This window comes from Notolepis coatsorum, assembly GCF_963971535.1.
Source record: "Notolepis coatsorum genome assembly, chromosome: 12".
In the NCBI taxonomy this organism is placed as follows: domain Eukaryota; kingdom Metazoa; phylum Chordata; class Actinopteri; order Aulopiformes; family Paralepididae; genus Notolepis; species Notolepis coatsorum.
In genome coordinates, this window is record NC_140176.1 from 117,472,300 (window position 1) to 117,486,960 (window position 14,661).

The window sequence follows — 14,661 nt, forward strand, 5'->3', positions numbered from 1 at the left end:
ACCGGGAAAACAAAAACGTTTACCCAGATATCCTGCCCGTTGCGCCAATACACAACTCGGTTGTCTCCCGGGACAACTCAAACAGTATCACCAACACCAGCATTGTTATGCCTATTGGCGCAGATCCTACCAGGACGCGAGTTAGCCCGATAGCTACAGATCGCGTGACGTCCCTCTATCCGCTGTCAACAAGACGAGGAACCCCAGGACAGGCCCGACGCGGAGATGCATCGAGATGCATCCAGCTGCAGGGCCGCAGAACCCATACAAGCGCCGTTGGAACATGCCGAGAAGATTCCAGGGGCTGGCAAATCTCCGGCATTGTTCAATTTCTCTCTGCATTTCATCAACAGCTAATTACAGAGGGTGCAAAGCACGTCCATGATGGAAAACGAAAAAAGAGGAAGGGCGAGTGTGACCACGCCTGGTGACTTATAGGGGGTCACTGGGGCGGGGCCTGGTCAAGTGCAAGGGTGTTTTGTTTTCGTTCATGTAGTACAGTAGGTACTGGAGATGAGGTATATCTCGGTATGGCGAAAGAGCGAGACGCGATTCGCCAGTACGACTATATAACAGAGACATCTGTTTTACAGTGTAGAAGGCATCTGTTTGCTATGGGTTGAATAAAGAAACAACTTCATATGAAGTAGGAACAGTATTGGGAGTAACAACATGGCAACAACAATAACAAATACCTATCTAAGCATACATGGTTAATGCTGCGAATGCCTGAGTCAGTGGTCATGAAACAATTATCATATATGTCAACAAAACTGGTTTGTATCAGAAACAAAGTCAAATGAGAGCATTGTCAAAAATAAAACTTTTTTTCTTGGCTTTTACAACAGGGTCCAACAGTGTTCTGGGTTGAATAAAGAAACAACTTCATATTTGAAATTTTATTTGAAATCTTACATGGCAATAACAATTACCTATCTAAGCATACGTGGTACACGTCATCCCTCGCTTCCTTCCTCCCTCCCTCCAGGTGATTGTAACCCAGTGGAAGTCTCTCACCCTCTCTCCCTCCCTTCCTCTCTCCCTCCCTCCTTCCTCTCTCTCCCTCCTTCCTTACCACCCTCCCTTCCTCACTTCACTCCCTTCCTTCCCTCCCTCCCTCTCTCCCATCCGCCTCTCCAATTTTCGTTCATATTTAATCCTTGAATGTATTTGTGCCAATTCAAATTTGTCCATCAGTGCTCTCCCTGCAGCCGTCTGGGAAAGCGTCTTCTTGACCACCTCTTCCCCAAGTGGTCCACTTAGTATGATTCCGCGGCACAATGAAGTCAGGACCTTTGATAGAAAAACATTTGCAGTTTGGGTATGTATTTGTGAGTACAAAGTGCTGGCATGTTGCATTACGTTTTTACTGGGTATATGGGTATCGCATCTTAGACTAGGTGTCTAGTAGTGAATCAAAAAATGTGTCACTTTCCACCTTTATATTATTATATTATATTATATATATTGTACTGTTGTCAGAATTCAGCCTAGCTCAGTCATGCATAACATGGTTAACATCTTTAGAAACTTACTTTAATTTCCTCAGGGGAATAAATCTTCCCCCCCCTGGTACTGGTGTACCCACTTGTAGAAGGTGTTTGTAGAGATGGGTCCTCCATCTCTGACTCCATGATGCCGGCCAGCACCCCATGAGCAGACACTGAATTTACGTCCCAATCCGCCAATCTGTTTGGAAAATCCTCCATCTCTGACTCCATGATGCCGGCCAGCAACCCATGAGCAGACACTGAATTCACGTCCCGATCCGCCAATCTGTTTGGAAAATCATCACAGAGGACCATTAATAATAATAATAATAATGGCTTGGATTTATATAGCGCTCTTCATGACACCCAGAGCGCTTCACAGAGTCCATTATTCATTCATACAGTCATACCGGTGGTGGTAAGCTACAATTGTAGCCAGAGCTGCCCTGAGGCAGACTGACGGAAGCGTGGCGAACAATCATCCTCTACGGCCCCTCCGACCACCACCAACATTCATTCACATGCATACACATTCATATGAGGCAATGTGGGTTAAGTGTCTTGCCCAGGGACACAATGGCAATTGGAGGGACATGGGCTTGAGCGGGATTCAAACCACCAACCCTTCGATCATTGGACGACCCGCTCTACCTCTGAGCCATAGCCGCCCCACTTATTAAAGGATAAGTTCAGCGAATAACACTTGAAGCCCCATTTGTAGAGTCCCACACACGTTTCTATGATGTACAGGTCAAAATGTATTTAGGACGACCACTAATTAATTAAAATAGGATAAACATGCATTTCAGACTCAGGAATGGCATGATGTGATCTTACCAAGCCCAGGATGCTCTCCTGTCAACGGTGGGCTAATCGGCATACGGATGTTGAAGCAATTAGCTAAAATCAGCTGTTGCGCAACACTCTAAAAGAAGTCTGGAGTGGTGGTCCCCCAAAAAATCTGACCTGTACATCATAGAAACATGCATGGGACTCTACAAATGGGGCTTCAAGTGTTATTTGCTGAACTTATCCTTTAAATATAAAAAAAAAAACAGATAAAGCCAGAAAACTATAACCTGTAATAACTTCCAATAACGTGCATTACCGGTATGTTTTTGATGCCGTCTCAACGCGGTGCACCATTAAGTCAGCTAGCTGACCCTTCATCATGGGCACTTTTTCATGGACTTGTGTGACAGCACTCTTCCTCATCAGCGTCGTGGTGATGGTTGTGGAGATCCCAGCCTTACTCCAGGCAGCCTGGATAGCATGGCAAACCTGGCTGGACTCCAGCGCCTTGCTGCTCCAGGAAAGGAACACATTGCCATCGTTTGTTGGCCGGCAGTGAGCAATATAGCTCGACAGTTGGCTGTACAATTTTGGACTGGCTATCACCTTTGCTGGGCCACTATGCCACGCTGTTTTGTGCTTCTTCACTGATATGATGAAGGATCCTTCCAGTAGCCTGGCCTTGTTCACCTCCTCCACCAACATTGTTGTCATTACACAAGCCCTGCTGGCATTGTCGATCACCAGACGGGTCATCAGGAAGTCGCGCATCAGCACAAACGCGTGTTGAAGGAGAGGTGTTGCCGGTAGTTGTTCCAATAGTCTTTCAGCCTCCTTTGAAGCCTCGCTCGTCAGGAACCTCTCGACCATATCGGGTGTGATGAGCTTCTCAATGTCGTCGCTCCTTTTCTCCAGGACTCTTTTGTTCGACTCCTTCCTGTAGGCCGATATCCACCTGCCTACCGCTTCAAAGCATTTCCTGGTATTTTCTGCATCGGGGCCATTGCTATATAAGTGGTATTGCAGCCAGTGCCGGATACTAGACAGGTAGGACTTGATCGTGGCTGGCTGGAATTTCTTCTCCTTCACGTAAGTCCCGATGAACTTCATCTGCAGCAGACCTATGTCCAGCACAGTTTCAGGTCGTCCATTCACCGGATCAACTTCCTCCACCACCTGTTGAAACTGCCTTTTGATCCGTTTGACGCTTTTTTTATCCTTCAGCCCCCCGTATGGCGAGGCCAACCAGTCCTCGAACTGCCCCAGGTTGATCTTACTATGGTACTGCTGCTTACGGGCTATCTTTGGTAGCTGTAGGTACTCTTGTGAACCTCTCTTGATCTTATGGGCCTTCATCAAATGTTGTGGCAGTTGTTTAACTTCCTTCTTACAGCCTTTAACCGGGCAGGGATGTACCCTATGGAAGTCTTTCCATTTAGGCTTGGTCACCCTGGCCTTGACAGACCTCCGCCCAAATTGGTCTGTGGATTTGGCAGCTGCCTCTTTTGACCATTTATGAGCTTGGCACAGATGGCGTGGCACATGAACTATCTCTGCATAGCAGCCTTCTACTGGGCATTTCTTTTTTGGTCTTTCTCTTTCAGTCTTCACTTTTTTTTTGTTTCCTAATTCTTCTGCTACCTGTGCAGCTGACACTTTCCTTTTTATTTGCTGGCATTTAGCTTGAACTTTCTCCTGCTCCTCCTCCTCTTCTTCCTCCTTGTCTCCCTCTTCTCTCTCTCCTTCCTCTTCTCCATCCTCTCTCTCCTCCTCTCCCTCTTCTTCTCTCTCCTCTTCCTCCTCTTCTCTCGCCTCTCTCTCCTCTTCTTCCACCAGGTCCACCTCAGACTCGCTTGAATCCCAACTGCACGACTTGGGGTCAAACAAGTCGTCACTCCATGCCATGCTTTCTAGTTCTGAGCTGGAATGATCCTCCATGATTTCTGTGGAGAGCAAAGTACATTGATTAATTAATCAATGTATTAATTAATTCATAATAAATGTATTACAACAGGCAATTTGCATAAACACTGATTTCCAGGTCCTTCAACCAGGTCCTTCCAACCTTTTTATCAAGGTTATCATAGTGCAAATAATATATTTGACTTCCATTGCTGGCTATCATAGAACATAACTAAATATGCAGGATGCTGTGTCATATATCTGTAATTCTTTTAATAAAATTCTACTATGGTTTGAGTCATAACTCAGTGGTACTACACTCTTGTCCCTGGTGTAGACAGATCATGTGTATGTAAACTAGGATAGATTAAAGAACGGGCCTATATTAATATTTCCCCCTGTAAGACATTGATTGATTGATTGAAAAGTTTATTAACAGATTGTAGAATGGGTACAGTACAGTACAGCTCAATACATACAATTGTTAAGAGGATGCAGACCTGAGAAAGACTTTCATCTTGTTTCCATCAGGGTCCCCCATTTTCAATTCATCATATGACACACACGACATACAGATAGACAGTACTGCTACTAGGGATGGGTACCTTTCACATTTGAACCGATACCGGTACCGGTACCTGTGAATCGATACCGGTACCCAACGGTACCTTTTTTCGGTACTTTAGTCTCAAGAAATTTAATTTACCTACCTCAGTCATAAAAAAAAATCCAAACTTCAAATAACTACAATTTCGACAGTTTTCGGCTTGTCATTGCTCCGACTGCTTTGTTGTTGAATCAAGTCAAATCCTAGGTAAGCATATATTGTGCGTGTGAACGTTGACATGAAAAGAAAAAAGGAAAAAAGGAAAAAAAAAAAAAGGAAAAAAAAAAATTAATAAAAAAAATTTTTTTTTATCGGTTTCTCACTTGATTCGATACTCGGTAGTACCGACGTGTTTCGGTTCGGTACCTCAAAAGTACCAAATTCTGTACCCATCCCTAACTGCTACATCTCTACATTTATGACATACCAGATTTGCAAATACAGTACCGTTTGTGATACTAAAAAAATCCAGAAAAAGAGTGTATATACATTTGACATAGAAACTGTGCATTGGAGGAGGTTGGGTAGGTGGGGTGGGGCGGTACATTGGAGGTGGGGGGGGGGGTTGGGTAGGGGGGGGGGCACTGTACATTGGAATACTGACATACATTTGACATAGAAACTGTACATTGGAGGAGGTTGGGTAGGTGGGGTTGGGTGGGGCTGTACATTGGAGGTGGGGGGGGGGGTTGGGTAGGGGGGGGGCACTGTACATTGGAATACTGACAAAGCCATGCTTGGTCTTTATTGTACAACTGGGTTAGGACATTTGTAGGGGCCAGTTTCGAATTGCAGTCTCCCGTAGGTGTTCTTTGAGAGTGTTTTTGAAGGTGGGTAGTGATTCACATTCCTTTACAGCTTTGGGTAGGGCGTTCCACATTGATGTGGCATAATTGCGAAACGTGTTTAGTCCCTTGTTTGAGCCGAATCTGGGTTTTACATGATTTGTGGAGCTCCCTTCTGGTGTTGTGATCGTGGTATTCACTGACCTTTGGGAAGTATTTTGACATGTACATGGGTACCTTGGTCGTGTAGTGTATCTTGTAGACCAGGCCCATTGCAAGTTGCTGTACTCTGTCGTCTACTCTAAGCCATCCTAGGTTGGCAAAGTGTGCAGGCGTGAGGTGGGTTCTAGGAGTCAGGTCAAGCAGTAGTCTGACTAGTTTGTTTTGAGATGTTTGTAATTTGGTTTTTAGTGCCTTTGAGGTGCTTTGGTACCATGAGGTGCAAGCATAGTCGTAGTACCCTTGAATGAGTGCTCCTGCCAGAGTCTTCAGGGTATTCTTGTTTACCAGAGAGGAGATCCGGTACAAGAATCGAGTTTGTTGGTTGACTTTCTTTTATTACATTGGATGCCATTTTGTCACAGGAAAGATTAGCCTCTAGGATGGAACCCAGGTAGGTAATTTCATCTTTCCTTGTGACAATATTGTCACCCACTGTAACTGAGAAGCCGTCGGTCTTGCTGAGTTTGTTATTTGAACCGAAGAGAATGGACTCTGTTTTGCCCATGTGTAATGATAGTTTGTTGTCGGCGAGCCATATGCAGATTTTGCCTAGTTCCGAGCTGAGGGTTTTTTCAACCTGTAACTTGTTCTTGTCAGAGACCAGCAGGGCTGAGTCGTCCGCAAACAGGAACAAGTTGCAGTCACAAGCTGACGACATGTCATTTGCATAAATTAGGAACAGTAGTGGTCCTACTGTGTCCTACTGTGTCTTTCAAAGGTTATGGGAGCGCACATAGGTCTAGGTAAGCGCTGATGTAAGCACATTGAGGTAGGAGTCTCAGGGCTGCGTGGCCATTTGGCCTAACAAAAATAATGGTTGGTTTCAGGTTGCCGACCGACCCTGCCGATGTAGGTGCGACCCAATATATTTTATGAGTTTTTAAAAAAAAATTATATATTAAAAAAAAAAAAAAAAAAAAAAAAAAAAAAAAATTTAAGAATAAAGTTTCATAGAAATCTTAGTCAAACATTTAGTATTATGGATATTAAACATGCTGGCAGAGTACATGCATCCATGTTGTTGTGAACATTTTAATTAAATAAAGAAATTCCCTATCCATAGTCGCCGTGGGAAAGAATAAAATAAAAAAATAAAATAAAATAAATTCCCTACCTACCCATGGCCAAACTGACAACCAACCTGAAACCAACTATTATTTTTGTTAGGCCTTTACAGACCTGTGTTGGTGTAAAACAGTGAATATAGCTCTGCCTGAATTGATTTCTTAATATGTTTGGGGGTAATTTGTTATAATAAATGTCCACGGCGGGATGGCACACTTGGATAGGTAACACGCGCCAGCCATAGCTAATGTACAGTTTCTACGCCAAATGTATATACACTCCTTTTCTGGACACTTTTGTATCACAAACAGTACTGTATTTGCAAATCTGATATGTCATAAATGTATAGATGTAGCAGTACTGTCTATCTGTATGTCATGTATGTCATATATGTTATGATGAATTGAAAATGGGGGACCCTGGTGGAAACAAGACGAAAGTCTTTCTCTGGTCTGCATCCCCTTAACAATTGTATGTATTGAGATGTACTGTACTGTACCCATTCTGCAATCTGTTAATAAACTTTTCAATCAATCAATCAATCAGCTTGGACTAGTTTGTTGGTAAATATGAGCATTATGTGTTCAATTAATAATAATAATAACTCTCATTATACTTGGGCCTATATTCCCACATCAGATACAAAAAAATCATACCCATTTCAGTGTAATAACACAAATGTAACATAAAAAGAACAATGTTATGAACATAATGAGATGAGCAAAACGTCTAGCTAGCTACTGTATGTAGCCTACTGTAGCTAAAATCCCATAGCTAGCTAGCTTGCTGTACCATAGATCGACAGCTCAGCATGTTTTAGAAAAATTATTTCACCATTATAAAACGTTTTTTGGTTGCATTAATATGTTAAGTAAAGTCTTAGATGATATAATATGTCGAAGATTATATCTTACCTTGGGAAACTCAGATGAAAATAGTTCTAGCTAAGTCAGAGCTGAATTTTCTTGTTCTCTCTGTTTTGCAACTTCCTTGTAGGAGACACCCAGTGGCTGTTTTTTGCATAGCATGCTTGGTAGAGATGGCTCAAATAGGTAAAATCAAAACTTCTTTCAATGAGAAATAGTCACTCAAAATGTGCTCTACCAAATGGTTGAGCAGGAAATTAAATGGATGAAAGAAGATGTTCATGCAATGGTGGTTGAGCAAAGTAGATGGTGCCAGAGACCCTTGGCATGTCTGTTTCTCTGATGGTATTGATTGTTACAAAATCATAACAAACCATCACAGCCAGCATGGCAAAGGCCCTCTCAAACGTTTAAATGGCCATGCCATACCATACCTGCCAGGACCATGCAGAATCACGGTGGTAGCTAGTTGACAGTGAATGTATGACCCTGTTCATGTTAATAAACAGGGATGCCTGGTGGTTTCTAGGGGTGGGAATCATCAGTTTAATCACGATACGATACGATATCGATTCTTTGGACAACGATACGATATTTGCCGATATCACAAAGTCTGCCACGATACGATACGATTCAATTCAGGTGCCTGCGATCGATATGAGGCGATATTATGTGCCCATTTAACACAATCAGTCACATTTAGATCAACTAAAAAAAGGCTACGGAAATATCAATTGATGTATTTATTTTTGAGCTCTTCCAGACATTTAAATGAAAAACAATCTATTGTTTTTAATACAAATAGACCTCCTGTTCACTTTTGTTTTTATATATTGAGCTTTAACACACACAGACACACACAGACACACACACACACAGTCCCCCACCCCTCCTCCTTCCAAGTCCCCTCTCTCCTCTCCTGTTCTCTCTCACGGTTAGCTGCTTAGCTTTTAAGCAGCCAACGCGACGTTCATTTAGATATTTAACGCGACGTTGGCATAAAGGAATGGCGACGATGCAACGCCTGTTATATGCATTTGACCCGTTGCGGGGAAAAAACTGCACAGACTTATATCGGCTAGCAAAATAGACGCTCTGTAGTGCTTTACAGCAGACGCAAACACTGCTGTAATGTCTACACGGAGTTTCACAATACTGGGCGCCGGCGGATATGACTCGCGGGGATTTTCAAAATAAGAGTATCGCAATATGAATCGATCTTTTTACGTTGCGTCGATCCTATTTGATTATTGATAATAGATCGATATATCGATCTGGATCGATGTATTGTCCCACCCCTAGTGGTTTCATGCATTCACTAGAAAGGTCCTAGTTGAATCAGTCAATAATGTCTTTACTGATGTAGGCTTCATGAAAATGAGTAAATTACAACTTGTTCTCAGCTGCTGCTGGGATTCAAGCTAGGGACACAATGTGTCACATGGATAAGGGTCTCTCATGTTTGAAAACATACATAACACAAGGAAAACCCCAATACATCGCCTATAATTCATCTTTTGTGTATGTGTTTTGCTTTATAATATAATATGCTTTGAAAAGTTGTTTCTACGTTAGTCTACTTCTCTATGACGTACATCATAAGACAGAAGTCAGACTGCTGAATGACTGATCATTGAACTGTCCCCCTCATATACACCATGTACTTCACTTCATCTGGAATGTGATTATATGTCTATTTATGTCGACCTCATATGCACTATGAACTGTGATCAATATGCCACTTTATCAGTCCTGTTACGTGTTACAGTGTCGTGTTATACTACAGTCATGTGTTGAGCTCCTTTGTAATTTAGTTGTATATGACGTGCAATGACAAAATACATTCTATTCTATATGCTAGCCTACCCCTGATAATATGATTGCCTAAATTTAATTAATTAATTACCGGAATACATAAGTTACTGTGAATACCTATATGGTAATGGTATTCCTGGTAACCTCTCCTTTTCACAAGTAACCGGAATACATATCAATATCTAAAGTTACCGTGAATACCTATTTAGGTAACCAGGAATACCTATGCATGGTATTCCTGGTACCTCAAGGTATTCTCGGTTACGGGAATACCTTTCTCCAGTTACCGGGAATGCTTTACCCCCCCCCCCTCTCTCTCTCTCATTTCTCAATTAAATTAAAATGGGCTTTATTGACATGGGAAACATACATTTAGATTGCCAAGGCCAAACAAAACAATCAAACAGAGAAAACAAAAGAAATCAGTACATTACAGAAGGAATTTCTTGTATGGTTGACAGTCTTTATGGTGGTTGTATTCTGTTGGATGTCCTTTTCTTGTCAAAGCAGCTCACAAATCTTGCTGCTGTGTTTGCACATTCTTGTATTTCTCCCAGTAGGTATGGGAGTTTTGAGTTATTGTCCATGCTTTCAAAGTCTCTTTGGGTGTTTGCAATTTGTGGGAAGTATGTCTCTGATGTCTTGGTATAGTGGACAGGTTGAAGTATATGTCTCTGATGTCTTGGTATAGTGGGCAGGTTGAAGTATATGTCTCTGATGTCTTGGTATAGTGGACAGTAGGGCTGGGCGATATGACCAAAAACGTTATCGCGATAAAATTATACAATTATTTTCATATAATTCGATATCGATAATTATCGTCGATATAATGTCTGTCAAGTTTAATTAACTTCTTATGCTGCTGCGAATGTCTCAAGTAACGTTAGCAGTTAGCCGACAAGCGGAGTATCTCATGACAATAAATATGACACTAAAATACTCTCTTCCGCCACAATATATTGAAACGAACTGTATCAGGGTATCTGCAGGTTTAGCCCAGTCAGATTTAAGGCTTTTTAAGACTTTTTTAATGCCACTCAGAATTAAATTTAATACCAATTTCACAATAACAAAATGGCAAAAATCATGCAACGACACCAATTAGTTTAAGTTTAGGGACACGTTGGTCCAAAGATGTTTATTAAAAAATAACTTGGAAACTTAAAAATCTTGAACTTAAAGGAGTAACTGGATTGGATGAATTTCAACAAAGGGGTGACCAAACATAAATAGCAAATATAGCTATACAAAATATACCAGGGGCCAAGCAGCAAGTGCAACAGCCACATTTCCGTCAGAACACATACTACCATAGGACTGATACCTGTAAGAACACATGATTATCACCATAGGACTGATACCTGTCAGAACACATAACTATTACCACCCTCCCCAGGGTATCAAAAAAGTCAACCAACAAACTAGATTCTTGTGCCGGATCTCCTCTCTGGTAAACAAGAATACCCTGAAGACTCTAACAGGAGCACTCATTCAAGGGTACTACGACTATGCTTGCACCTCATGGTACCAAAGCACCTCAAAGGCCCTAAAAACAAGATTACAAACATCACAAAACAAACTGGTCAGACTACTGCTTAACCTCACTCCTAAAACCCACTTTACCCCTGCCCACATTCAAAACCGCTCTTAAAGAGCACCTTACGGGAGGCTGCAATTAGAAACTGGGCACCGTAAATGTCCAACGCCCCCCCCCCCCCCCCCAATGTACAGTCTCCTCCCCATCATATGTATATATTTTCTGTTAGGATCTCTGGGTAACAGTACTGTATATTTGCATATGTCACAAATGTAACAGTACAGTTACTATGAATTGAAAATGGGGGACCCTGATGTAAACAAGACGAAAGTCTCTCTGGTCTGCATCCCCTTAACAATTGTGTGTATTGATCTGTTATCTGTTAATAAAGTTTTTCATTTATTCATCCAGTCGTTTTGTTTTTGTGGTTTGGTTGAATGAATGAAAACTTTGTTTAACAGATTGCAGAATGGGTACAATACAGTACGGCTCAATACACACAATTGTTAAGATGATGCAGACCAGAGAAAGACTTTAGTCTTGTTTACATCAGGGTCCCCCATTTTCAATTCATAGTGACATTTATGACACTCAACATACATGACATTTATGGCATAGGGACATACAGGTATATAGTACTGTTACATTTGTGACATATAAGATATGCAAATATACAGTACTGTTACCCATAGATCCTAACATACATATGATGGGAGGATACTGTACATTAGGAGGGGGTGGGTGGGAGGAAAAAATACATAGTGGGTGACTCTCATCGAACATAAACACAAACGTGTCCTTGTTTACATCCGTGAATAGATTATTTTCAAGTTAAGACCTCAGCTTCAAGTGTTGGCGTGGAGCCGCATGTTATCCAGACTTCTGTTGGTGCAGATGTTATAGTCCTACCTGAGATGGCGGGGCCGAAAAGAAATTCGAAATAGTAGTTTGCAGGCGCCGTTTTTGCAGAGGTACGCTTAGCGCTGCTCAGCATGTGCGACTCGACTGCTCTTTTTTTGTTGTTGCAGCAGGCCTCGTAATGGTCTTTGACTGGGACCAACCATGGCGCAAACAGTGGATTGTCGAGCCAGTTCTCGTTAAATTGGCACTTTCCCATATTAACGAGTGCAAATGCTAAACTAAACGTAACGTTATCGCTTCCGCTTCGCCTTGCTAACGTTAGCTAGACTCCACTGAAATTGTTCCCGGCCAACATAAGGACCCGTGTTGGTTCCGCCCCATTCCGGTCTGCGTGATGCTACAACGCGGTCAATAAAAACTCCCGACTTTATCTCCCGTTAACCGTACATCCCCAGATTTCATAATAAAACATGACATGGCATTTTATCTTTCCTTTCTATGGCATTTTTAAGACCTCTGAAAATGGATTTAAGACATTTTAAGACAAACTAAGGCCTTAATTATTGATAAACCAATTTAAGACTTTTTAAGACTTTTTAAGGATCCGCGGACACCCTGTGTATACCCCACACTACTATAAACGTGGCCTCAGAATTCAAAACACACACATACTCGGCACGTAAATATATAAAACAGTGCCGTGCAAGCTAGTTATCCTAGCCAGCCTGTTGTATCTAAGCGGTGTATTCCATGACAATGTGCTAAATATGACACTAAAATACTCTCTTCCGCCACAATATATTGAAACGACGTCCACTGTATACCCCCACTACTATAAACGTGGCCTCAGAATTCACGCCACACACATATTCGGCACGTAAATATATAAAACATCGCCGTGCAAGCTAATTAGCCTAGCAAGCCTTGTTGTTGAGTGATTCCTACCTCTGGGTCTCCTTCCGGGTCTACTTCGCTCTCGGCCATCTCCTTCACTGATTGGTTGTTAGCTGTTGTGCGTAAGCACGTCATCACGTAACGTTGGTTGTTGTTAGTGAGTGTGCTGAGCCGAGGCTGAACGGAGCCAAGCTTGGAAAATCGATATATCGAAACTTTGCGACCACGTTTCATGTTTATTTCGAGGAAATCATTTATCGCGATAGTTATCGTTATCGTTTTATCGCCCAGCCCTAGTGGACAGGTTTAAGTATATGTCTCTGATGTCTTGGTATAGTGGGCAGGTTGAAGTATATGTCTCTGATGTCTTGGTATAGTGGGCAGGTTGAAGTATATGTCTCTGATGTCTTGGTATAGTGGGCAGGTTGAAGTATAAGTCTCTGATGTCTTGGTATAGTGGGCAGGTTGAAGTATATGTATCTGATGTCTTGGTATAGTGGGCAGGTTGTTAAGAAGTGTAGCTCGGTTTCCACCTCATCTTGTGTGCAGTGGATGCACAATCTGTCTTCTCTTGGGAGCCAGGGCCCTCATTTATCAATTTTTCTCAGAAAGTATTCTATTTTCATACGTAAGCACAGAATTTAGAATGTGTGCACGCACAAAAAAAACTGGACTTATCACACGTGCGTACACAGGTCCTACGCACACCCGTCTTGATAAATATGACTTTGATCCTACGTTTGAGCTCGTGCACTGTTTTAAGTATTTGCATACCAGAACCACCCCGATTAACCATATACGGTAATGGAACACCCCCATGAAATGTGGAAAAGTGGACTAACCCGAGCGAACTCTGAGAGACTTCACTGAGAGCGAGATTGATCACCGAGGTCCAACCAACAAATTTAACGTATACAGCATTTCCCGTTGTGAACAATCTTATTTGGAAACATGACGCACAGAATAATAGTATTTAGCGTTTTATTTTAAACAATATTTAATCGTATGATTATAGATATTTTTAGAGAATAAATAAATCCAATGAAGTTGCCAAGTTCACAGACAACTCTGCGCTCTAATGCCTATTATGTGCGCTCGTCATGAGCCCGTTCTGGTCAGAGTCATATGGCTTCAGTGGATAACTATGATCTGCATTTAAGTGAATATGAAGGAGACTCCGGCCACCGGCACATTATCAGCCAAAATGCGCATTGCAGATTATCTGTACATTGACCAAGTGGAATCCCGTTCACATTACTGATTACTGATGGAGCAAACTCTGAGAGATTGTTCACAGAGGCGCTGCCGAACCAAGATATAATATGATGTGTATAATATAATGTGTGTAGAGGCATATGATACAATCTATTTTGTTGTTGGTATTAGGCAGCCTATATGAAGTACATATAATAGCAGCCAGCCCATAGCCTACATTATGCAACAGTAACTTGCGCATATAATAACACACAGCCCTGCGAAGCCTGCATACAGTAAACTAACTTGATCATTAATCTAGCTGTTGTATCTTTACGCTTATGAAAACATTAAATAATATGTATAGGCTATAGGCCGTCGCTTTAGCCTATATTCTCAAATTGCATTTAATGGCTGAATGAATGAATGAAAACTTTATTTAACAGATTGCAGAATGGGTACAATACAGTACGGCTCAATACACACAATTGTTAAGGGGATGTAGACCAGAGAAAGACTTTTGTCTTGTTTACATCAGGGTCCCCCAACTCGAGTCCTCGATATCCTCGCGGACGGACCAGTATACCTTTATATCATATCATATTCATATTCATATCATAGTTTACTCTAT

At 41.8% G+C, this 14,661-nt stretch overlaps 1 protein-coding gene and 1 long non-coding RNA gene across 2 annotated transcripts in view; both read right to left on the minus strand.

Moving 5' to 3' along the window:
* Positions 1-1,173: 1,173 nt before the first annotated feature.
* LOC311238301 lies at positions 1,174-2,817 on the minus strand. The gene is made up of 3 exons (XR_014620351.1): positions 2,599-2,817; positions 1,536-1,776; positions 1,174-1,293 (listed from the first exon to the last, which is right to left on the minus strand). It is a non-coding gene; the product is annotated as an uncharacterized lncRNA (long non-coding RNA).
* A 67-nt stretch (positions 2,818-2,884) lies between these two features.
* Positions 2,885-14,661, minus strand: part of LOC311238026 (uncharacterized protein) — a gene marked incomplete at both ends in the record, with an annotated part of 44,115 nt that continues 32,338 nt past the window's right edge. The window contains 2 exons of the mRNA XM_084325993.1: positions 2,885-2,911; positions 3,000-4,225. Coding sequence (XP_084182119.1) covers positions 2,885-2,911; positions 3,000-4,225 — 1,253 coding nt within the window. The remainder of the gene's footprint in view (positions 2,912-2,999; positions 4,226-14,661) is intronic.